Here is a 27,554-nt window from a genome sequence, read left to right as displayed (position 1 = left end):
ACAATGTAAAATACACAGTAACATGCACAACTCTGCTGAACATTAAAATGGCAGTTTGTAATGTCTACAGCATTCATATCCTAAAACTGTTTCAAATGAAGAACATTAAATAATTAATTTTATTTGGTGTCCTTATCAGTACTTCATATTTTGTTATGACAACTTTCTCAGTCAAGATAACCTATTTGTGAAGACTCCATAAAGCCAAGCTTAGCTAAATTTTACTTTGCATTATTTTCCATGATATGTGTACTGTCTACGGTGAACAATGTACTGACTAAGCTGTCAAGTGTGGATGTCCTGAAAAGCAAGAGTTGTTTCTTCTATGATGCCAGTGAATACACATTAAAACTCCAAGGTCCCCTTTGTTCTGTGAAATACTACTGTGCTATTGAACATTTCAACCTGGATATCAGCTATCCCATACTCTTCAACTCAATAAATCTAAAACTGCAATCACTGCCATCCCTACCAATACTTTTTCCATTTGTCACTAGCACTGTTGGCTAAGGAAACTTTCAGTTCTCCTCCCCCTCCTTTCTACTGTCCTTCACCTGCACCCACCTCCCTGCCCCCCACCTCAGAGGAGGAAGAGTGGTAATCTGGACTAATCAAAGGACAGTCACTGAAGATCCCAATCTCTGTCCCTCTTCATGTAGCTGGTAAAATACGATTGACTTGACCAATCCTATTTGGAAGCCAATTTGACTTGAAAAGGCCTTAAGAGGAATTGTGGTTCCAAGACATTTAGATTTCATATAGCAGAAAAAATTTCACAATAGAATCTGGGGAACTTATACAGGTGTGCCAATTTCTATTTTACGAAGACATTCCAACTATTATCACCAATCAACTCACAAAAGAAAGGATGTTTTAAACACATCTTAAGGACATATTAACATATTTAACATATAATCCAAAATTTTAACACCAAAAACTAGATAGGTTAAACTCAGAATAAGGACAGTCCATGCTTACACTAGCATTTTTCCATATATGGTATACATCATGCTAATTTTTCTCATTTAGCATGAACTGATAAAAAGTTCATCACAGACAGCAGTTGGAAAATACTAGGTCTATACTAGCTCTATTCTTTCTTAAGGGCCAAACACATTTGGGATTTCTTTTTGTTGGCTTGCTCTTCCTGGATTGGTCTTTGCTTGCCTCAGTTGTAATCAGTTGCCTCATTTCCTTGACTTTATCTTCCGTGCTTTTACTTCTCACAGGAGCACTGCAGAGAGAAGTGGCCAAAGCAGGAAATACCAAGTGTTTGGGATCCTGGATTTACTATCTGTTGTACTGTCCTGCCTCTCTCCACACTCTGTACCTTACTATCATAACCTTTCTATCCACTCTCCTCCACAATCCATACTAGAAATCATTCCAATACTATTAACTATTCCTAACCTTTGTAGTATGCTACTCTTCTGCTTGAAAGGTATTTGATGGGAAAAATACCAAATCTATGTATGATGGAAGAGTTTATGGCAGGTCAATGCTCCCAATGAAAAGCTACATGAGTTAAACAAATAATATATTTAAAGGCATCAAAAAGTTATAGCAGTGAGGACAAAAAGGACAGAGAACCTTTAAAGGTAAACTGACGCTGACCCTGAGCACCACCCAGGCTTGACTCAGCTCAGACTGACTAAAGTACACCATACTAGCCCTCCCTAACACCCCCAAAACTCCACTTATTAGAACAAAGAGTGAATCTTCTCAAGATCACCTGAAGACTCTAGAGTTTTTTATAAACAACTTCTGGCTTTCAAAGATTCCTAGGCATTCAGAGAGACAGCACCATACCATCAAACCAAAAGGAAGAGGACTAAAACTGACCCATAAGTGACTCAGATACTGGAATTCATAGACAAGGATGTTAAAATAACTATGATGTACATAATTTTAAAAAAGGGGGTTAAGATAGTCTAAACGGATGAAAAGATGTAGATATTCAATAGATAAATAGAACCTACTAAAAAAGAAGTAAGAATTAAATATATGGGTTTAGCAGCAGGCTGGATACAACAAAAGGCAGGAATAGTAAACCTGAAGACAGGTGCATAAAAAATGTCCAAACTGAGGGACAGAGAGGAAAAACAGAGTGGGGGGAACAAAAGACAAAGTGGGAAATGTGAGATACTGTCAAAAGGTGAATAAGCATATTATTAGAGCCCTGCAAACAGAAAAGAGAGAAAATGGGCCATAAGCTATTTTTGGAGATAGAATGGCTAAGAATTTTCCAAAACTGATGAAAGACATCAATCCACAGAATCAAGAAGGTTAGTGAATCCCCAAGAAATTAATTGTAAAAGCAAGCAAGCAAACAAAACAAACATATCTAGGCATACCATAGTAAAACTGCAAAAATAAAATGACAGAGAAAAATCCTAAAAGCAGCCAAAGAAAATAACTTCTTATTGTCACAGAAACAATAGTAAGACAAACAACTAACTTATTAATAGAAGTGACAGGTGCCAGAAAACAATACAATGACATTTTTAAAGTGCTGAAAGAAAAGAATTGCCAACTTAGACTTGTGCATCTAAAAGCACTTTCAGACAAACAAAAGCTGAGAGAATTCAGTGAGCTGTCTTGTGTTACAATGTAGTATCAAAGGAAGTTCCGTAGGCAGTAGGAAAATTATTTCAAACAGAAAAACAAAAATACAGGAAAAAATTCAAAGTGTAAACATAAACAATACTGACTGCATAAAACAACTCTGGTAATGTCTTAGGAGTTTAAAATATATGCAGAATTAAGATACTTGACAATAATACTGCAGAAAGTGAAAAGGAGTGAATAACATTAAAAGTGGTTCCAGTATTATATGTCATTCGTTTTTACTATAATATATCAAAAAGGCACACTGTAATCTCTACGGCAATCATTAAATGAATAGTAAAATGTTAATGGAGGGAAAATGAAGTAATAATAACCACTGGATGGTTCCTTGGTGCTCATATAGAAAGCTCAAACTTCTCAACCTGGAATTCAAAGCTCTTCACAATCTGTCCCCACACTACATCTTGATTTCCTATCCAACAAACCTTCAGCCAAGCTGAAACAATCACTGACTCCAGATTACACTTTAATTACCTTCAAAATTTTTCTCCACCCAGAATGTCCTATCTACTTTTTTCTACTTATCCAAGTTTTACCTTCTCTTCAAAATCTAGTTCAAGCCCTAAAGATACAGGAATTTCATCTGATACTACCTCTGCACAGAGTTACCTCCACTGGAATTTTATATAACATTTCCTGCCAGCAAAAAGATATATACCATTTTATATAATTATTTAAAACTGTTCATCTGTGCATGTATCTTCTCCCCCAGTTGGCCTATAATATGCCCTCAAAGTTGGAGGACATTTTTTTGCTTACTATATAGCCACAAAGTGCTAGAAATCGTGTTATTCAATGCTGAATAAACAAACAAAAAAATAAGGAAAGGAAAAAAAACAAAACAAAACAATAAAACCACAATTACATTTACAAAAGAAGGTAGATTTCAACAATGGGAAATTATTTTAATATAAATCATTCCAACATATAAAAAAACTTTCCCACAAAAAAGCCATCTATTAAAAAACAGAGCCCCCCAAAACAATGATAAATTATGCTAGAAACTCAAACCTAGTTACTACCATCAGGCCTTCTTGCCTATACCTTCCATTATTTTGAGTAACGGCGTGAATCGCTGTGTTTCCTATCCATGGACGATTGTACCCAAGCCAATATCCCACTGTACCATCTTATATTTAGTGTATTACATTAAGTGATTATTAACACAAACTGACTTCAGCATTACTTTCTCCATTTCATAATTTAAAAAGAGAAACAAGAATAGAAACGTCAGCTAAGCTATAAAGGGCACAGAGCTAAATAAGTGATACAGCCCACATCAGAACATACTTTTCTCTCTGGTTCTAAAATAGGAGACACTTTTTGCTAGGTGTCCAGTGTGAACCCCCAGACCCAATTACATTTTGCTTCTAAAAGAAGCACCATAAGCCTCTTACTTGTCAGGCAGCAATTCTGCGATGAAGTTTTCTACTGACACAGCAGTCTGTTTTTCATGGATCACTCCAGTTCGACGCAAGCTATCTATCCGCTCCTGGGCACCCTAAACAACAATGAAAGCATTTCAAATTATTTAATACTAAGTATATTAATTTATGATCATTCAAGTAATACACGTATACATTTATACACAAAGACATATACACTCATTGTAAATGTTCAAACAATACAAAAGTATATAGAGTAAAAATGAAAAGTCCCATCACATTCTCTCAGTATTAATAGCATGGGGTACACCTTCCAAATTACTCCCATATGCATTATTATGTTGGTTGCTATTATGAAATGGATTATTTTTATATTACATTTTCTAGTTGGTTATTACTAATATAAGCAATACTATGTATTTTTTAATGTTGATCTGGCAAGAACCCATCTTACTGAATAAAAATATTTTAGTCCTGGTAGTTTTTTAGTTGATTTTCTCTTGAGGTTTTTAGGTAGGCGACCATATCAGTAGTAAATACGTTTTTTCTCTTTTTTCTGATTCCCTTTAAATATACGTGCACCAAAATGACCAGCTATTTAAAATAAAAAGCTGAAAATATATATATTACACCAAGTTTTATTCAATATAATTATTACCATTTATGAAGCAAAACTTAGGGGCTGAGAACACTGTACTCAAAATCAAATCAAATATATATCTTATAGAAGGGACCCAAAAGCCAAATTAGTAAGAATAAGGTTGCTGTTTACTACTTTTATTTGCATCATTTCATAAACAGTGACCATGAATTATATGATGAAGATGTGTTCAAAAGGCAAGATAAAAAAATCTTTCTTTTTCTGAACAAAACTAGCCATGGATAATATATCTATTTTTATTATGGACAGAGCTAAATAGAGAATATGAGATTAAGTGCGTCAATTCTTATTCAAATGAAAACTAAGAAGACTAGAACACTTCTAGAGACAACTGAAATAAAGAGGACGTGACAACTATATGAGAAGGGGTAAAACAATTTAAGATACTAGCTTGTAAAGATGAAGGATAAAAGATATGATTTCAGCTACATCAAACGCAACACTGTTTTTGCTCTAGTGTCTAACACTGTGCCTAACCTAACAGACGTTCCTTAAGAACTTACTATATGAAAAACTAAACAAAGGAAAAAACAAAGGCTTCTAAAGGCCTCTGTGGTAAATGTTAATAACATAAAGAGTGTAAATATGGCATCACCAAATCTAATAACATGAAATGAGGAGGCAGCTGTTGATTTTGAATGAAATATAACAGATAAGATGAACTTAATTCTTTATAACTGGATATTGTAAATCTGCCTTATGGCCAACTTTTTATTAAAAAGAAGCTTAAATAAATGTTCATTCAAGAAAAACTATTAGGGGATTAGTGGGATGTTTATAAATTCATCCCTAAACTCTTTGAAGGTGATATCTCACCTATGCACTACAACAAAATATTCCCAGGTTTTAAGCTTCCAGGGAACAGACACTAAGTTTGTTCTATTTTTACTAGACTACAGCACAGGTCTTTATACTTCATAGGATTTACAAAATATTTGGTTAAAATTAATTAGTACCTGCAAGAGATAGGATAATGAGCTAGGTAGAGAAGTTTAATTATTTTTTGTTTATGAAATACAGAAGAGAAAATGAAAATGGGTTATATCTGGCCTCTTGTTCCTCTGAGGACCTGCTTAATTAAATGTGGCCTCTTTTAGAGTCACAAACACAGACATTTTAATATTAGAACCTACCAATGTTTTGAGAATATAATTTTATTTTTTAGCAATGTGGGGGATCAAGAATTAAGTAGTTTAGAGGACGTACTGAAATAATCATCTCAGAACTAAGGTACGATACAGAAAGGTCCCTAGAGCTTACACTGTTCTCTAAGAGCTTATATTAAGCGACTTGGTTCAGATGAATAATTAAAATTTTATACATCTTCATAAATACTCATATATATTAACTACATCTTTCTTGAACATAAGTTATAAAACAGTAATTATGACTAGGACTGGATTTCAATAAAATTAATACTTGGCACAGGAGAAGTTTCAGAAGCTTCCTAACTTTAATTCTGGATAAACTGATTTATTTCCTTAAATAATTTCATATGTTTAAAGAACAACTTAAGTTTAGTTTAGAAAATTCATTTACTCAAATAAAATCTGATGGGGAGGAAAAAAACAGTTAAATTTTTTTATATTTTGAGTCTACTTTATTTTTCTCCTCACTAGCGCCCTCTACTGTTTCTGGAAAAGAAAAATTGACAAATTTACAAATCACTTTCCTATATATAGTTTCAATGAATTTTTGTTTTGCGCTTGTATTAAAGATTATGGGGAAAGAATGAATATGTCTAAATTTGAAGGGCAAAAATCAATAACAAAAATAAACCTGTCAAATACTAAGAAAATCACATGATAAAACAAATTACCAATAATATCCATCAAATAAGGTTCTTAAAAATTTTATTTTCATTGTACACGTTTATGAGGTATAGTTTGTTGTTTCAATATACAACATATACTGTAAAATCATCTAATCAGAATAGTTAGCAATCTGTCACCTAAACATTTAACATTTCTTTGTAGTTATAACATTCAAGATCTCTTTTCTGGCTACCTTGAAATACACAATACAACAGTATTAGCTATTGTCACCCTAGTGCACCAGAACTACTTCTTCCTATCTAACTGTAACTGAGTCTTTTTGTACCAGTCGACCAACACTTCCCCGGCCCCTCCCCCGCCTTCCCCTTCCCTGCCTCTGATATTCTATTCACTATTCTACTATTCTCTTTTTTTTTTTCCTCTCTTTTTAATTTACAGTAAAGTAATTCATGAGGAAAAAAATCCCCATCAGGCTTTCAAGTTCAATACATTACTGATTTTAAACATTTTCTGTATAATGATATCGATGTAATAAAACATTTGAGGCCCATGTTTTAAAAATCACAATGAAAAAGGAGGCTCTCCACATGGTCAGTTAGTCATCTAAATTCATTTTCATTTGTTCTGATAAAACGTTGTAAACTCTTCCCTTCTCTGCATACTTAATATAAATGCCATCTTTTTACATACGTTATGTATTTGCCCCTTCCTTCATGCTCCCAATGACAAACTCATCCTTCAGGACTTGGTCATATTTCTCAATCGCTAAAACATTGGCATTAACAGACTCTGTTGCTCTAACTGCCAGTCTTCACCACATTTGCTCAAATTCTCACGCTGAAACCCAAAGCCATACTCCCTAATTGCCTAATGTAACAATTTTAAGTTCTAACCCTCAGATCTAAATATCCGTTACTAGAGAATTAAATGAATACATTCCCCTGCCATCGTTTTTAAAAAGGAATACCAGAACCAACCTCCATATGATGTTTATATAACACTTCACAATTTACAGAAAGCCCTTGCTTTAGTCTCCAATTTCAAAGAAATGTACTCACCATTTTCTTTGTCTAGTAGCCAATTTCTATCTTAGGATTTCCTTCAGGTTACCACCTAAAACTAAATCATGAAAAGTCCTCCCCATATCTATAAACTCTTTCCAATTTGCAAAAGCACTCCTGAAATCTTGAAAGTACGATCTCAGTCTGGGTATGTGACTTTTCCTAGTCGTTCAAATAAAAACTACCAATATAAATGCTTATAATTTACCTTATGTATAACTGATTTAATGCATGTGATGGTTAATTTAGGTGTCAGCTTGACTAGATTAAGGAATACCTAGAAACCTCATATAGCACTTTGGGGGCTGTATCTATGAGGGTGTTTCCAGAAGAGATTAGCATGGGGGCCTGAGTAAACAAGGTGGGAAAGACTCACCCTCAAAATGGGCAGGAACTATCCAATCCACTGGAGGCCTACAGAGGACAAAAATAGAGGAAAAGGCAAATCTCTTGCTCTGCCTGTTGGAGCTGGAATATATTTCTTCTCTCCTGTCAGTGGATTCAAGACTCTTTCTCCAGCCTTTGGGTTCCAGGACTTATGCCAGCAGCACCCCCGGCTCTCAGGCTTTTGGCCTCAGACTTAAGAATCACACCATTGGCTTCCCTGGTTCTGAAGCTTCCAGACTTGGACTGAGTCAGGCTACCAGCATCCAGTTTGCAGATGGCCTATCATGGGACTCCTCAACCTTCACAATCACATGAGCCAATTTCCCTAATAAATCCTCTCTCATATATTTATATACATATTCTATTGGTTCTGTCTCTCTGGAGAACCCTAATACAATGTGCAGTTATTGTGCGTACATGTTTATTTTACCCATTTACCATACTTTTAAAAAAATTTCTAGATTAGAGTGAATCAAATCTTAAAGCCATCAGTTAGCTTTGCTATATTTTATAAAGACCAAACCCCTGCTACCATAGAAAGCCCTACTGGAAATGCATACCAGGACTCAAATTCAAGGGAGTAGAAACATTTCAAAGAACATGTGCTTTGGGCAGCATTGCTGTGTGAGTAAGGATAGACCACTGTGAAAGTGAAAAGGCAGGAAACGTATAATTTCATTCCTATTATATATATTACATTTGGATATAGCATAACTTTTGCCCGACAGTCCCAAATTCAGAAAAGTGGTTTTGGGGTGCGTGTGCGTGTGTGTGTGTGTGTGTGTGTCTGTGTGTGTAAAGAAAAAGAGCTTTATATTCTACTTAAATAAAGTACTAAATATAGTTGAAAAGCACCTCAAATTTATATAGCATTATCTAGTTGAATTAAAAATAATCTAATATCAATGTGGATTTATGTTTAGTGACTAACTATAATCAATACAACAGACTTCTTCCCCAATGAAATACACTATGTCAGTCATCTCATTCTAATGCTTTATAGGTATTAAATACATGAATACAGCTAAAACGTCTATGTGCCTGGCTCAGAGGATGCTCTCAATAAATGAAAGACATTATGAGCTCCTTTATACGAAATAACAATGTCATATATCAGAATGCATTTCTCCTTAAATATAAATACAGTTGATCCTCCTTATTTGTAGATTCTGTTCTTGTGACCAGCTACTCATTAAAATTTGTTTGTAACCTCAAAATCAGACATGCACAGAGCTACAAGAAATTTGAGTTGCTTGATGCACACATTTGCAGCTGAGGTCGAACAAAGCGTGCTCTGCCTTCTTGTTTGAGCTCGCAGACCGTAAACAAGCATCCTTTTTGTGATCTATTTACTGCCACTTTTTTGCATTTTGCATTTTTGTGCCCCCAAATTTAATGCTGAAGTGTTATTTTTTATTCCTCAGCACAGGAAGGCTATGATGTGGTGTCTTAAGGAGAAAATATACATGTTAAATAAGCTTCATTTAAGCATGAATTATAGTGCTGTTCACCAAGAGAGTTCAATATTAATAAAAAATAAGTATATGTATATAAAGATGTATATAAACAGAAACTGACGCAAAACAAAGTTATGTATTGATAGGTTGGCAGAACGTTGTGATCAGAGGCCCACAGGGACTAAACTCTGTACTTTTCTCAGGAGCAGTGGCTCAGTGTTCACTAACTGTGTCCGTGGCACCTTACAGAACAGAACTACGGGGAAAAATGAGAACTGTCTGTTGTGCAAACGAAATGTACTGATAGACTAGAAATGTGTAAGGAGAGAAGTTAGGGATGATTCCAAGCTTTCTCACCTGAGAAAATGGACAGCCAGAACAGCCATCTATTGAGATGAAAAAGGCTGTGGGGGAGCAGGTTTGGAGGAAAGCAGAGCAGTCTAGTTGTAGACATATTACATTTGAGATATTCAAGTACAGTTGCCAAAAAGCCAACTTTTATATGTCAAGAGTTTATAAGAGAGGTCTCAGGTGGAGATACAAGTTGGAAACTGTCAGCACATAAATGGCATTGAAAGCTATGGATTGGCATGAGGTTACCAAGGGAGTGAATGGACAAGAAAATGGGACTATTAGGAGGGTGGCGAGACAAGGAGGAACCAGCAAAGGAAGCACAGAAGGTACAACCAACCAGTGAAGTAGGAAAAAACCAAAAGTGTGGTATCCCGGAAATCAAGTAAAAAAGCATGGAAGAAGACTGCTTGATCAAGTGTCTCAAAAGCTGCTGACCAGTCAAATAAGACAGACAACGCTGGTGACCTGGAGGGTACTCTCGGTGGAGGGGTGGGGGTGAGAGTCTCACAGGGGTGAGTTTAAGAGAAGGCAAAAAGAAGAATTAGAGAACAGTGCTGGCAGCTCTTGGGGGAGTTCTGTTGCAAAAAGAAGCAACATAAGGTAGTAGATGATAGGGAAAGTGAGGTCAAAGAATTTGCTGGGGTTTCCTTTGATTTATTTTTGTTTTTTTAAGGTAGGAGAGATATTTGTAGGCCAATAAGCTACAAACATCTGTTCATCTGTTCTTGCATTATTGTATGCTGGTAACAATATAATAGAAAGCATTTCACACAAATGAAAGAGAGGGCAAAATTTCTGGAACTACAATATGTTACATATTATTAACAATGATAATAAAAAGCTTATGAGTTTCAAAGGATATTATAATTTCGGTAATTGATTTGAATGTTAGTACTGGGTTAAGATCTCTTTTAGCAATAACTACTCTTTTTGTGCTCTCTGAATATGTTTCTTTCCCTCTCTTAATAATCAAAACCTATCTTGGATTTCTTTAAATCAAAACTCCACCATATCTTCATATTACTACAGAGTTGTCTACCTAAAAGCAAAGCTGATCATTATTTCAGTATGTAAAAACCCATTAGCTCCATATAGACTACAGGATTATTATTAGAATTACGAAAAAATTAACTGCCTGTTTCCACATCCTGAAAAAGGTGTTCTATTACTCACTTTTAATCCAGCTGCATAGCCCACTGGCTGTGGGGCAATACTGGACTGTCCAGCTTCCCCTACAACCACAGCCAAGCCAAAAACCTCCTGGAAGGCATCCCGGACAGCAGCAATTTTTACTTCTTTATTTGAGGTTACTACAATATCCAGTTCACCTCCAGATTCTAAAAAGATCAAAAGAAAATTTCAATTCCAAATTAAAATAAAGAAATTCTCATAATTACTACCATACCATGTGCTAACATTTTATTTACATAATTATTACCAACCTTATAAAACCATGCAAGATACAGATCACCTTCTTTCTTATATAGTTGCGGAAACTGAGGCTGAAAAAGTCTAGCTCAACGACTTAGTGCTAACATCACGACCCAAACCTAGGTCTGTCAGACTCTAAAATCCTCCTTTCCACATCTTCTGATACAACCAGACACATTTTCACCCTCTAATCTAACAACATTTTATTCCAATCATGCTTAGCCTTGTACAACCAACATTTCCTGAGTTTTAAAAATGGGAATTTAATGCATTATCTGAGGGAGTTTTATTTGCAAGCAGAAGATGGTACGTACATACCTTCTAATGGCTCTGAGTATCGTATCTGAGTATAATTACAGCACACATTTTTCTATATTCTATGAAATATTGTTCTAGAATGTATTAGTGGCTGTGCCTGAAAATAGTATTTCTGACATCAAATAACTTTGGGAGATGCTACACACCATATTTCTTTCTTGAAAATTCACATGGCACATATCAACATATCAACAATTCTGAGAAATTAAAAATCATGACTTAACCCAGTACTTTCCACACTTGACCTGTTCATGGAATACTTTTTCACTAATAATGGCACCTACAAAATGTTCTATACATACCAATTTGGAAAACGATGATACAGCACATATGTAACAGTTTATTTGTCTACTATACCCCTCTATTAGCCATGTTTCTTTTTCTAATTAATGTAACATTGGATAGACACATTTATTGCATTTTTAAAGTTGCAAATCAAAATGGATTTTCTGCTGTTGGTTAATAAAGATAGACATTCATTATATGCAAACTTCTAGCACTTTGTGAATGCCAGTTTCAGTCCTTCAGCTATGGAGCAATCATAGTAAATTTCTGGCCTGTGAAGTATAATATGTTACACATCTGTGATAATCTATTTACAGAAATGAAAATGAAGACTCTTACTGATGGTAAGCAACTTGTCAAGATGTACAGAAGTTATGCACTAAACAAGGACTTCCATGAAATATACTTTTTATACAGAAATTAGTTTAAACGTGGGGGTCACCAAGCTTTTTTATTATACATCCCCATCACTTAAAAAAATACCAGAAATAAATTATTTATATTTTATAATAATACTGAAATAACATGTATAAAACTTGAAATGTTAAAAGATTAAGAGTAATAAATAAAATATCTGCAAACATTTTTAATTTTCCAATGACTTAAAAAACATGTACATTATTATTTCTAGACAGAACAATTTGACCAAAATGTTTCATTATTTTTAAAAATCTTACTTAACATTTTGTGATACACTGAATTCAAAAGCCTGGTTCTAAGCACAGCATGCTTTGATACTTGGCATTAATGGCTATCACTGGTAAAAGAGATTTCTCATGAAGGCTGTTTGTAATGTAAAACTTTTTGTCCCAGAAACTAGGCTGTTTTTCCCTAATAAACCATGTGGAACAGTTGAAGATACTTTCCAAATATTTGTGTTTTTTTAATCATGGATCCCTTTTCCCGATTGACATAATGTTCCACAGATTACATCTTTATTGGGAATTTCAGAAGTTACTAGACCCTACGGGCAATCAGTCACATAGGAGAGAAGAGGAAGAATATTTTTTTTTCTCAATTTTCCCCCACGTAGGACATATCTCTTGACCCTAGTTATGTACTGCTCTACTAAGCTTCAGCTCAAAAAACCTTTTCAGTTTGTGATAAGTAGTCCTGCCTTTAATGATAATGAAGGGAGAATTAAAAGAATGTAGAAGTTAAACTGTTAAAATCCATGTCTAATAGTTCTTGTGCTTTCTTGGTGCATTTGAAATTGTTACATCAAGTGATTTCTAGAATACTTGTATAAAAATGCCATAAATTTTACTGTGATCAGAATGGTGTTATTTTTGCTGTCAGTAAAGTATCAGCTTTTTCACACTCAGTTTTATTCCTTTTTAAAGCTAACTGATTAAGGTTATACCGCATTATATGCTATGATGTTCGGCAGCAATAGAAATTTCATTTCTGTAATCTTTCTTTTTTCCCCCTTGGTTTTAAACCTTTTTCTTGATGTGGAGACTACTGGCTGGAGAAACTGTCCTGGGTTTGAGTCCTGACTTTATCACTTACTAGCTTCGTTAAATTAGGGAAGTCACTGAGCTTGTTTTTTGTAGAAAAATACCTGCCACCTCGTATGGCTTGATCTAAGGATTAAATGAGATAATTGCTTTCATAGTCTAACACAGTACAGCCATTAAAACAGCAAGAGCTCCAAAAAATATTAATTCCTTTCTTTCTTCATTCAAAATAATACTTGTGAAGAAAAGAATACATGTGAATTTAGTATGGCAAACTTGACTATTATGAATATATGAAATCAGTAGGAATGGTGTAATCCAATTTCTGAATCCTTTGGACAGTTACAAACACAAGGAACACTTCAGCTGATTTAATTCTTGATTCAATTTTCTATTCAAGGGTAGCAAAATAGCTAAGCATAAAAAAAATCAGATGTGTTTAATCTAGCTATACCAAGCTGTGTGACCTAGGACAATAACATGCATCTCTCTGAATCCAGGTTTCCCATCCAAAACTTGAGAAAAATAATACCTACTTTGCAGAGCATTTGTGCGAATTAATGCGTGGCAGAACATGCATTCTATAAATGGTACTTAATCACTGCTAGATCTTATACTTTGACATTAACTATGCAGTAAACTACCAACATAGTCAAAACTCATAAAAGCTACTGGCTTTTTATCGCCACTGAAAATCTCTGTTCAGATACTTTCTGCACAACTTTGGCTTGTAAATTATCTTCTATGGGATTACTAATAATTAGTCACTGATCCTGGTAAGCAATGATGTTTTTTGACCCATCAGATATGTACATAAAAAACTATATTAACAGAAAGTGTCTCTATGTCAACTGTCTGGAGGATTCTTGGTGATGAGGGTTCAAAGGTGGCTGACCTAGCTTTCCCCAAAAACCTAGCAATCCAATATTATTAATAACTAGATTAACTTCTTCTAAACATATTATTCCTGAATTACACATAAACACAATTTATTAAAATAGATAACTGGAGAAATGTAAAAACCAAGTAGGAACAAAGTATCATCTCAGATGTCAGCAGTGAATAAAGTAAAATGCATACAAAGCTACGCCAGTTTACAATTAAAATCAGTAAGTATACTAATAATTCATATTGTTTTTACTTCTCCGAAGTACATTCTGTGGATTTTTCAAAATTTATCTAATAGTGACTAAAAGATGAATTAGTAACACCAAAAACTAAAATTGAGAATCAATTTAATGCAAGAATATAAGAGAAATTTTCACTGATTACATGACCAGTGGAAATGAACTAAGAATTACAATTAGTGGCTGACAACACATACTTTAAAAAAATATGGCAGATACTGGTCTAACTTATGTACATACTGATATATGGAGCCATGCCAGGATCCAGCGTTGTAATCATGCTTTCTACTGAATGTTTTGTCTTATCTAGCACAGATTTCACCATAGGATTCCCAGCCACACCCTGCATAAAACAAATTAACATATAAATACTCATGCCAAGCAAAGAAAATCATGATCTTTATGACTGTGAAGGAAGTTTTTTTTAAAAGTTTCCAATAGATCCCAGACCAATACTTTCATAAAACATAAGAAAAACAAGGTCAGGGCAACATCAAATTGCTATTGTCTAAGTGGTTCTCTCAATTTATCTTCCTATCACGTCACAAATTCATATCAATGGGCAACCTAGCAGCAGTACGCAGACCACACTTTGAGTAGTACTGGCCTGGAAAGCATGATACACTACATATATTTATATGTGTATGTGCGTGTGTGTATATATATTTATCTCATTTATGAATATATATATATATTTCACTTCTATTTATTTATTTATATACAAGATTAGGCAAAACTAGTCCTTCAGAGTCCCAAATAAAGACTGTAATCTTTACAGAGATTTTACAGAGACTGTAATGTTTACAGAGGTCCATACTTTGTTCCTTAATTAAAAAAATAAAATAAATAAAAATATCTCTCATCTTTACTCCCCAGAACAGTTACTTACTACCTTAATACGTAACATTTTGCTATGGTCTATTAAAGTTTCTTCTTTTTCTTCCTGTTTCTTGTTTTGTTCATTCCCAAACCCTCTTTTTAGCCAGACCTATTCCTTTGGATTCTTGGAACTGCACTATTAGACAGGAAAAACCAAGTCTAAGTACTTCCATCTTGTGCTACACTTCTCACAAGGCAAAAGGCACTCGAGAGAGCAGGGCCTCCTGAGGTGGTATCTAACAAGCCATGATTCCCCCTCTTCTATCCAACCATAAACAGGTGATGCAGGGAAAGATGTGTTCATAACACTGAAATTTAGGGCTGTCGACCAACTTTATGCTGAATACTGCAAGAGTTGCTACTATTTACAAGCCCTGTAGAGTTGAACTGGGTATTATAACTAGTAACTGACCCACTGACACATGCTCTCAATAAGGGAGAGAAAAAGTTACAGTCCCTATACAAACACAACTTCTTACAATTATAGAGGAATATAAAAAAGCAAGTTTAGAAAAATGCCATATTCCTGAAACAAGAAGCTCACAAATCAGTTAACTACCCACCAATTTAAAAATATGCTTAATACATACAATGAAATTGCAAACAAACCCTCAGCAGATTACTGGGGAGAAACTTGGCAAAATGATTCCAAAATTAATGGAGAAAAATAAACGGGAAAGACCAGCAAAGAAAATTTTTGAAGAAAAGAGACATTAGAAAACTTATACAACCAAATACTGATACGCACCTTGATGAACGCAAAGACCTAACTGCTCTTTCTATCTTGGTCATCACTGAATGCTCTCCACCCTCACCTCAGCACAGGGCAGCCTTTCAATACATGTCAGTACATAAATGGACATATGATAATGAACGATAATTAAAACAGTGTGCTATTATTGCAAGGCAGGCAAGGAGCAGAGATTGGAATAGAATACAGAGCCCAGAAACTGACTTTAACATATAATTTAGTAACTAAGATAAAAGTGACATATCAAATCAGTGGGGATATGATGTCAAAACAGTACATTAAGTTCAAAGAAATTCAAGTTTGACCTCTACTTCATATAGTAAAGTAAATATCAGCTATATTAAACTGTTAAGTATAAAAAAATGAAACGACAAAAGAGCTAGAAGAAATCATAGAAAAACATTTATCATATCCTGTGATAGGAAAAGGTCTTTTTTGGCATAAAAACAAACAAAAAAATTTGAAAAGAAAAAGAGAACGATAAAAATGACTTCTGAAAATTTACGAACTTCTGTGACAAAAAAAAATTAAAATATAAACTAAAAACAGAGAAAACTGCAGCATATTCTTACTATGATAAGAACTTAATGAATTCATTAAGAGAAGAAAATCAACCCAATTTAAAACTGGGCAAAGAACACGAAAAAAGAATTCACAAAAGAAAAGTAGAAGTGGCTAAAAAATCACATGAAAAATGTTCAAATTCAAGAGAAAAAAACATACAAGCATTATAAAACGAGCTATTATTTTTTGACTACCAAATCAGAAAATATTGTATTTAAAATTAATAATCACGCTGGCAAGTGAAAAATGCTGTAACAGTGTATTTTGGTATAATCTTCCTAGAGAGCAATACGGATTGATAATTTTTTAAATGTTCACTCAGACATTCATCAGGTACTAACCTGATGAAACAGAGATGCCCATAAAGATTTACATACAAGAGTGCTTATCACAGTTTTACAGATGAGAATTAAAATTAGAAGAGCTCTATTGTACAACATGGTGACTATTGGTAATAACAATGTATTATATTCTTGAAAATCACTAAGAAAATAGATTTTAAGTTTTCTCACCACAAAAAATGATCCATGTGAGGTAATGCATACATCAATTAGGCAATTTAGCTACTCACAATGTATACATATTCCAAAACATCGAGTTTTACATAATAAATATATACAAATTTTATTCATCAATTAAAATAATTATTTTTAAAAAGAATTATAATTAGAAAACACCCAAACAGGTTGAGTATCCCTTATCCTAAATGCTTGGAACCAGAAGTGTTTCAGATTTTAGATCTTTTCAGATTCTGGAATATTTACATTACACTTACCAGTTCAGCATCCCTACTCCAAAAATCCAAAATCCAAAAGATCCAAAATCCAAAAATCTAAGTGACATGTCAGTACTCAAAATCATGTCAGTGCTCAAAAACTTTCGAATTTTGGAGCATTTCAGATTTCAGATTTTCAGATTAAGGCTATCAGACTGTAGCAGATTAGCAAAATAAAACATAAGAAATAAATGCAACAGTATGTATGGCAAAGCAGCCTTTAAAAAAAAAATACATTTGTGAAGAACATTTCATGGCTGTGAAGATATTCATGATATATGCTAGGTAAAGACAAACAAAAAACACAAAATAGTGTCCATGTCACTACTCCAATTTGATTTCTATCAAAAGAATAGGTACATCTACATACATATGCATAGACAAAAGACTGAGAGCAACTACAGAAAACTTATGCCATTTCATATTTTCAAAACTTTCTCTAATGAACATCTACTAGTTTTATAACTAGAAAATAAATACTTTTTAGAGTAAATACTCCTTACCTTAATAAAACCCCAGATTCCACCAGCAGATGCTTCATCCTGACCTCTATGAATTCTAGGATCTTCTTGTTCCTCTGGGAAAGTAATGGCTGATGTGGTTCCAGTTCCCTGTGCCAGAGATGTCAAACTGGCTTGCTGAGTAATAGGAGGTGGCATAATACCTAGTTAATGGCAAAAATTTTAATATGTGTAATTTTTTCCATTAACTTTTTCCATAAAAAGACACAACATATGAGATAGGTAGCTCAAAACAGCTTTAATAACGTAACTACATACTCAGGCATTTCGAGATTGAGTTATGAACTCAAAGAATAACCCAAACCTTTATAAAATGAAATGAGACAGAATTCCAAAAAAGAAATTTCTTTCCTTTTACATAAGCTTACACCAAATGTCCTGTAAATGGACAAATAATATATATCAAAAAGTTCTTCATATTTGTTCTATTTAGCATGTGGATGTGGACAGCTATTGTTCTGATCTCTTTAATACATAAAAATAATTGAGCACTCAAGTCCATCATATAAAAAGCATGTAACAATTACTGTTATCACTTTAACTTAAAAAGAAAATGCACATATATATACATATGGGTATAGTATGTGTACTCAGCAATAAATTTTATTTGTAAAGGTAGATAAGTAAAGTTGGATAATAAAAATCATAACAAAGTTGGTTCTCTCCCCTAAAATGAGAAACAGGCAGAAGATGACAAGGAAAGTTTTGATAATTGGCTTCCAACAACCATTCCAAAGAAGAGAAAAAAAGCAGAGGTAACTAACCCAAGAAAATAACCCAATATCACCAATTTTTGGCACACATGAACTTTTATATGGTTTTGAATCTTTTACCTGGGTAAATAAACACTACTCCCTGGACCAGTTGGCCCTAGTAATATTTTCAAGAAAAGATTTAAAAAGCTCTCAGACTTCACATTGATGTTTCTCTATAAAGAGCACATATGTTAAGACAAAATTTTGGAATTTTTTCTGACACCCCATTTACTAATAATATGCTAAGTTTTACATCACATAAAAATAACATTAAATTACATCAGCTTTATTTTAATAATTTAAATGGCAAAAATATGAGAATAGGAAACTCTGGAAATCAAAGAAACGAGTTAAGAATAGAACATTAATGCAGAGAAATTGGAATCCCCATACACTGATGATAAAAAATAAAAAAGTGCACCTGCTTTGGAAAACAGTTTGGCAGTTTTTCGAAAGATTAAACAAAGTTACCATGTAAGTCTGCAATGCCAAATTCCATTTCTAAGTACATACCCGAGAGAAATAAAAACATGTCTACACAAAAGCTTGTACACAAACGTTCACAGCTGCATTATCCAAATAGCCAAAAAGTGGAAACAACCCCAATGTCAACTGATGAACCAAATACACAAAATGTGGTATATGCATCACTGGTTATTCAGCCATGAAAAGGAAAGAAGTACTGACACATACTACAATATGTACAAACCTCAAAAATACTATTCTAAGGGAAAGATGCCAGTCACAAAAGACCACATATTACGTGATTCAATTTATATGAAATGCGCAGATAAGGGAGCCCATAGAGACAAAAAGTAGATTATGATTGCCAAGGGCTGTGAGGATTGGGGGCAGGAGGAGTGGGAGTGATTGCTAATAGGTATGGGGTTCCTTTTTAGGGTGATAAAAAGGTTATAAAATTGATTGTGGCAATGAATGCACAACTCTGTAAATAAACTAACAACTCTCAAATTGTACACATTAAATGGGTGAATTGTATATAGTAAGTCAATTATATCTTAGTAAAGCTATTTTAAAAAAGAATAAAAAGTTAACTATAGCCATGTATTTCACAGTATTAATAAGAAAGAATTACCTGCTACTGGAGGTGCAGAAAATGACGGCATCAGGGGCGTCTGGGGAGCTCTTCCTGCATGTCCCCTTGTAATGTCATAAGTCGAACCAACAGAAAATCCTGATATAGGAGGACCCGAAGAGGGTGCAGATAAAAGAGCACTAGGGGCAGAAGGGGAAAAGTTGGGTAAAGGAGGACTACTAAAGGCAACAGGCGTTGACTGAGAAACAGGAGGTGGTAAAGTAGTTACAAGTGGTGGAACAGAAGGAACTGGTGAAGGAGACACAAAAGGTAACGATGCCGAAGGCCCCACAGGAGGAAGGGACGGCAGAGGAGTAGAACACACATGCGGCGGCAAGGACTCCACCGAGGACACATTTGGAGAAGAAAAAGAACTGGTTGCAGCTAGAAAAAAGTGAAGAGGATAAAAATATGGCGATGCTTATTATTTCATTTTCAAACTCTTATTACTTTCTTCTTGCAAAATTTTTAAATTTAACAGACCATATTCCAAGATCTATTTTAAAATGTGTAAGTTGAAATATACAATATATATTACCGAGTGCAAATGACTTTCAGTGCTCACTAAGTCAAAGTAGCTATGTCAACAAAATGAAGAGACAACGTACAGAATAGGAGAAAATGTTTGCAAACTACACATTAGACAAGGGGCTAATATTCAAAATAGATAAGGGAACTTAAACAACTCAATAGCAATAAAAACAAATAACCTAAAAAATGGACAAAGGACCTGAACAGACAATTCTCAAAAGAAGACAGAAACAGCCAACAGGCACGTGAAAAAAATGCTCAACATCAATAATCATTAGGGAAATGAAAATTAAAACCACAATGAGATATTATCTCACTCCAGTTAGAATGGCCATTATCAAAACAAAAAATAACAAATGCTGGCGAGGATGTGAAAAAAAAGGAACTGTCCTACATTGCTGGTGTGAGTATAAACTGGTACAGCCACTGTGGAAAACAGGTTCTTCAGAGAACTAAAAACAGATCTATCTTACAACCCAACTCTCCCCCTACTGGGTATGCACCCAAAGGAAATGATATCAATATATCAAAAAGACAACTGCACTCCCATGTTCATCACAGCACTATTCACAATAGCCAAGAGATGGAATCAACCTAAATGCCCATCAACAAGGCTGGCCAGTTAGCTCAGTTGGTGAGAGCACAGCACTACAACACCAAGGTTGAGAGTTTGGATCCCCATACCAGCCAGCCACCAAAAAAAAAGAAAAAAAAGAAAAAACAAAAATCCATCAATGGATGAAAGGATAAAAAAACTGTGGTATACTACACAATGGAATACTACTCAGCTATACAAGAAAAATGATATCCTATCATTTGCACCAATATGGATGGAACTGGAAACCATCATGTTAAGTGAAGTAAGTCAGGCATAGAAAGACAAATACTACAAGATATCACTTGTATATGGAATAATAAGTGTTTCTCATAGAAGTATTGAATAGAATAATGGTTACCAGAGGTGGGGAGGTGGGAGGAGGAAAAGTGGTGGATTAATGGGTACAAAACTATGCTGTCTACCCTAAGTAAATCACTGTGCAGTATATGCATGTATTAAAACAACACACTGAACCCCACAAATATGTACAAGTAAATGTTAAAATATTTTGAATTAAAAAAAAAAATAGCTATATGAAATTAAATTACGGCATTGTTCATAATCTTGCTTTTTGATTCATTTATTTTGGTGTGTTTATAATAAAATAAAGCCATTTTCCATTCCTGGTTTGAGCATAAAAAACCTACACACTGAAGGCTCAAAAAGGCTAATCACCACAAAGTCACAGAACAGTAGACAGAGCTAGCACATGTTTTTTAAGACATTTTTGTCATCATAAGAAAGATCATTTATATGAATATAAAGAAAAGCCTACCTAAAGGAAAACATCAATGTTTTCTTACTTTAAGTGAAAATGACTATTTCTTTCTACTTTTTAAATAAAAAAGGCCATTTCTCTTCATCCTGACAAAGATTAGAGAAGTTCTAATATATCCATTCTTTTTAAAATTGACTCTGAGAAAAGATAACAGTATCTTCACTATATCCAAAACACAGTAGATGTTAGACAACTATATATACCTGACGGAACTGGTGTAGAATTCATAGCAGTAGCAGCCGGTCCTGCAGGATTTGGTGGAGGAGTCCCAGGTGGCGTTGTCTCTATTCCACTCTCTTCCATCATCTTTCTTCAATTATGGTATACTGTAAAAACATAAAAACGTAATAAATGTTACACAGTAACCAAAAGCGTATTTTGAAAGCTTGTATGGAGAATAATTAAAAGAATAATCATCATGAGACAGATGTCAGCCTTTACTGTTTATAATGCAATTTAATTCCAGGTGAAGAGCTTGTCAAAATTCCTAAAACAATCTATGAGAATATTTAATATGCAAATAATCTGTGACATGTCCATATACATCGCTTAAAATTGAGAAATAATTTTACATTAGCTACTAATTAATTATCCAAAATGTTTTAAATAGTAAATCACTAATTTTATTTCTGCCACAGGAATACATGCTAGAGTTATGTCTAAACTTCAGTCACTACATTTAAAATAAAAATAAAATATTTAATGCATTTTTGAAACCCTTCTTCTTCCCTCAGAAGGCATTGTATGTGGGCTATTCGTGTTAACATTAAAAAATTAAAAGGTGTGTTAGACTTAATAAACGCATTAATTCCCAATTTTCCTAGTTTATCTTTTAAAGCATACCTGGTAATAGCTAAATGATGTCTCAGATTTTAGAAAAGTTAACTATAGCAAAAATGCCACTAGATAGCAGGGTCCTACCAGATGACAATGGATTATAGAATATGCAAAAACTTCCTTAAAAATTACAAATTTTCATATCCACTTCAAGTATAAAACCAACTTCTAAATATGCCAAATTTGTTTTTGATGTTTTTACGCATTTAACAAATATTCAGTGGAGGTCAACTGCTCGCCAAGCACTATCACTGGGTCCTCTGGATATACAACCGTTAGTTAGCGAAAACAAACAGGATACTTCCAGTCAACCACAGGAAACAATTAAATAACAATACCAATATGCAATGAACCATAGCCTGAATTATGCGCTCAAAAGGTAAAAACACAGTTCTGTTTGACAGAATATGATTTTGACTTGGAGGTCAGGAAAGGAAGGGTTCCCCAAAGTCACAAATAAACTAAGATCTGAAGATAAGCTGAAATTAATTAGGCAAAGGAAAGGGGATAAAGAAGGCAGATTGCAGAAAAAAGTGAATATATAGCAGGTATAAAGGCCCTTTAAGCTAGAGGGAACAAGACACATTCAAGAAAACCCATGTGGCAGGGGACAGGAAAGAAGAATGAAGACTGGAGAGATAAGCATGAGCCCAGATCAAGTAATTTTTTAATTATTTTTTTAATTAACACATAATAATTGTACATATTTATAGCGTACATAGTAATATTTCAATACATGTATACTATGTGTGATGATAAAATCAGGGCAATTAGCATAGCCATCACTACAAACATTTATCATTTCTTTGTGTTTAGAACATTCGAACTCCTCTCCTGTAGCCATTTGAAAATACACAATAAATTATTATTAATTACAGTCACCTTGCACTACTATAGAACACTGAAACTTATTCTTCCTATCTAGCTATAAGTGTGTATCCATTAACCAATCTATCCCTATCCTCCCTCCCCCCCCCCCACACACACCCTTCCCAGCCTCTAGAAACCACAATTCTACTCTATACCTCTATGAGCACAACAGAACATCACTGGAGGGTATTCAAGCTGGGGGTGGCATATTTAGCTTTTAACTTCCTGAAGAAATTTTAAATTTACAAAAGATACAAAAATAGAGTTCTTGAGTACTCCAAACCCAGCTTCTCTCCATAGCAGCATCTTACATAACTATAGTACAACGGTCAAACCCAGGAAATTGACATTTAGCACAATACCATTAACTAAACCACAGACCTTATCTGAATTTCACCCATTTTTACATTCGTGTGTGTGTGTGTGTGTGTGTTTCTATGAAGTTTCGTCACCTGCACAGACTTGTAAAACCACCACAACAGGGATACAGCACTGTTCCATCACTCCAAGGAAACACCCTTATGCTACTCCTCTGTCACAACCTCCTACCAACCATAAGCCCTGGCAACCACTGATCTGTTCTCTACTATTTTCTCATTCCATGAATGTTACATAAATAGAATCATATAGCATATAACCTTCTGAGATTGGGTTTTTTTCCACACTGCATAATGCTTTTAAGATTCGTCCAAGTTGTTACATGTATCAACAGTTGGTTCTGGGCTGGCCCATTAGTTCAATTGTTTACAGCACTGTGTTGTAACACCAAGGTCAATGGTTCGAATCCCCTCACAGACAGCCAACCGCCCTCCCAAATAAAGCTGATTCTTTTTTATTGCTTAATAGTACTGCACTGTGTAGATGTACCACAGTTTATTACCTGTTTATTTACCTGTTGAAGGACACTTAGGCTGATTCCAGTTATTGGTGGTTCATATTTGTGTTTCAAAAAGATTCCTTTGACCCAGGTATGTAGATTGGGTCACTGGGCAGAGAAAGAGTATAGAGATCATTAAAAAGTACTTCAAAAAGGAGGTGATAACAACCTAGATCAGCGATTCTCATAAGGCAGAGGAAGTGATTATGCCTCCCAGGGGTCACTTGGAAATGTCTGGAGCCATTTTTGCTTGTCACAACTAGAGAGGTGCTACTGGCATCTAGCAGGTAGAGGTTAGGGATACTGCTTCAAATCCTTTAGTGCACACCCCACCCACAAGAATTATCTGGCCCCAAATGTCAATAGTGCCAAGGCTGAGAAACCCTAAGGTGACGGTAGTAAAGACGGAGAAGAGTGGGTAGATTCAAGAAATGTTTAGATGATAAAACTCAGTGACTGACTGGATATGGAAGCAAGGAGGGCAGAGGCATTACTTGCACAAGTGGATAGAGTGTGGAACTATTCGCCATGATAGGAAAAACATGGAACAGTGCAAGAGGTCAAGGTGTTTGATGTTGTCTTGGTGGGTGTATGGGGGGCGGCTATAAAGTGTTTAGTCTTTGACATGCTAAGTTTAAGCTCCTTGAAACATCCAAGCAGAGACAGTGACTTGGTCGGAACCTTAGAAACCACATAAATGTGAGTGTCATCAGTGTACTGACAGTCTTTAAAGTCAGGTTTTGAGATGAGATTATCTAAGAAGAGAATACCAAGAGAAAAGAGAATATGACTTAAAACCAATCCTTGGTTTAGTCAGGTAGATGAGCTTGCACAGAATGAGATGAGCAGAAAAATAGGAAGAATACCAGGAGACTGTGGTGTCCAAAGGCCACAGAGTGTTTCAATGTAGGAATTGGCAACAACGTGAAATGCTATAGAAAAGACAAATACTATCTGACAAGTTCAATGGATTTGCCAAACTGAAAATGAATTTAGTGAAAACTGTTTCCACGGAAGGAGTGGGGATAGAAGCCAGTTTGAATTGCACTGAGGAGTGGGAGGTGAGACAAATAAGCAGAACACTTTCAAAAAGTTTGGCTGTGAATGCAGAGGAAAGAGCTACAGCACTCATTAAAAGGCAGGGACCCAGGGAGGCTAACTCCTTTCATTCAGTACCTATACACCAAAGGTAGATAACCTGAGACAGAAATGCTCCTCCTGGGGATTTTATCATTCCTCACCAAAGCTACCTAGTTTCTTCATCTCTTCATTTTTTAATGGATCATTCTTCCTACTACAGATGCCACCCAATCCTTACAATGGCTACAGGAAGTCATACTTAAAGATAATCCTGATCCCTACATTAACAAATGCATTAGCAAAAGAACTTGTACAATCAATACAAAGCAATAACATGAAATAAGATCAATTTCTCTGTTTTTAAAAGCTTCACTATTTGAGAATCGGTGTAATGGCAATATTGGGGTAAATTTTGCATGTATAAACATAATACCTTCTACTAAAAAAAAAACCTATTATAGAACAACAATGAAGCGTCAGAGTTGGTGAAGGTTTTAGGACTCACGTCTTGGTACAAAAAGTAGTATTAATGTATCGACATTAAAGAAAAAGTGAAGGAAATGACTTGGAAAATTGAATCCTGTCTCTGGCCAGATCCTGCTGTTCTAATTCGCTTGTGCCTTGGTTTTCTGCTAAAAAAAAAAAAAAAAAAAAAAAAAAAGTGGATAGCTATTCTATAAGGAAACAAGAAAACAAATGGAATAATGAAGCTTTAGTAAACTTTTAAAGCATTAAAAACAATTATTATTGTTCATGTGCTGGTACCACATGATTGCCTCTACTACCAGTGAGCCCTAGAGCAGAGTCTGAGTTTTGTCTCTGCATTCTCAGCTATGATCCCCAAATAAACTTTCATAAATGCTCACTGAGTTAAATAGCGGCTGCACAGGAGAAAGATCGGAATGTCAAAATAAGTCACGATCGTAGAAATGTACATGTTGTTTCTTAAAATAACTACTTCGAATGACAAAAACCCTCTTGTAAATAAATTCTGCCATAGTAGAAAATCGGCTATCCTGCAAATTTGCCTAAAACAGGTCCCAAGAACGAACAATGGGTCAAGAGTGCAAAAGTCCTCTGGAGCGGCACTAGGCACCAATGGAGGAGAGAAAATAAGCTTCCTCCCATTGCCCATCCCCGCTATTTGACTCCCGAGCCTCCAGGGCTAGAGCGGCCGAAAACTCCTGTTCCAGGAGACAGCAGCCTACTCCCAGGCTCTGCCACGTCTCCCGGCTGGGCTGGGCTAAGGTCCGCAGGCACTGGCCGCCAGTCTCTCTCCTGTGGCCAGCGCGCTGGAAAGTGGAGCCAGATGACCAGGGGCTCCGGCCTCTGTAAGTACCGGGACGAGACCCCCGAACCTCACCTGCGGTGCAATCCGGGACGGGGACTGCTTGCCTCGCTATGCGCACCCCCGCCCGAAGCACCCCGCCTGCCCCCGCAGCATGCTCCCTCTGCACCCCGCATGCTCCCACAGACTTGGGGGCTCGGAAACGACCCATCCTGCGGCGCCGGCCCGCTCACGTTCCAAGGACTGCGCCCTTTGGGATCTGGCTTTGGCGCCCGCATCCCATGCCACCGCGCTCACGCACCCGCACCGCTGCCATGCTGACGCTCACCTGGGGTCCCGAGCAAGTGCCTGCGTGGCAGCTGAAAAGTGGGGGACAGGGAGGCCGGAGTTTAGGACTATGGCTCAGAGAAGACAAGGAAGATGCAGTCACCAGCTCAGCTCCGCGCGTCCCCGCCTCCAAGATGGCCACCAGCTGCGCATGCCCCTGAGGCTGCCACGTCGGCTCGCATCGTCCCGCCCCGCGCATCGCCCCGCCCCGCCTGTCCGGCTCGCTGGGAACCGCGCCCCCGAGACGGTTAGACTTCCTTCCGTGAGTACTTCGGGCCAAAGACCTCCAGGTCTCCGAGACTTGGCTCTGCCCACCCCAGCTAGAAGCATTCTCCAGTAGGGCTGTCCTACTTTCCATCCGCAGCCCCCACACCGAGAACGGTACCCTCGTTACCAGGTGTAGCTCACTTATCCTGTACCACGGCCGCCCACTGAATGGAGATGAGTCAGCTAAGGTCAATCTAGTCCAGTCCCCACCTCCAGACAGGAGCTCGCTCCGCATACAGGGGACTTACCCTACATACAGTATATTCAAAGATTTCCAAATAACAGCTTCAGGAGAAGCGGATGGGGGGTGGGCGGGTAGTGCAATTACTGAACTGATTTTTTTCCCCTCGAGTACACGTAGTGCATATTCTTTTTATTTTTAATTGAAAAACCGAACACAAAAAGTCTATCAAATTTCTTATCCTTATATG

At 35.8% G+C, this 27,554-nt stretch overlaps 1 protein-coding gene across 1 annotated transcript in view; it reads right to left on the bottom strand.

Annotated features, from left to right (window-relative positions):
- PRRC1 (proline rich coiled-coil 1) overlaps positions 1–26,976 on the bottom strand; it is a 34,737-nt gene extending 7,761 nt beyond the window's left edge. Inside the window, exons 1-7 of the mRNA XM_063086108.1 lie at positions 26,858–26,976; positions 21,781–21,903; positions 19,671–20,054; positions 17,802–17,962; positions 14,570–14,672; positions 10,882–11,045; positions 4,026–4,129 (exon numbers count right to left, since the gene is read on the bottom strand). Coding sequence (XP_062942178.1) covers positions 4,026–4,129; positions 10,882–11,045; positions 14,570–14,672; positions 17,802–17,962; positions 19,671–20,054; positions 21,781–21,883 — 1,019 coding nt within the window. The 5' untranslated portion in view covers positions 21,884–21,903; positions 26,858–26,976. The remainder of the gene's footprint in view (positions 1–4,025; positions 4,130–10,881; positions 11,046–14,569; positions 14,673–17,801; positions 17,963–19,670; positions 20,055–21,780; positions 21,904–26,857) is intronic.
- Between the last annotated feature and the right edge of the window lie 578 nt (positions 26,977–27,554).

Source organism: Cynocephalus volans, chromosome 2, assembly GCF_027409185.1.
Source record: "Cynocephalus volans isolate mCynVol1 chromosome 2, mCynVol1.pri, whole genome shotgun sequence".
NCBI classification, from domain to species: domain Eukaryota; kingdom Metazoa; phylum Chordata; class Mammalia; order Dermoptera; family Cynocephalidae; genus Cynocephalus; species Cynocephalus volans.
Note: the sequence above shows the minus strand (reverse complement) of the source record. Positions and strands in the feature narration are given on the sequence as shown.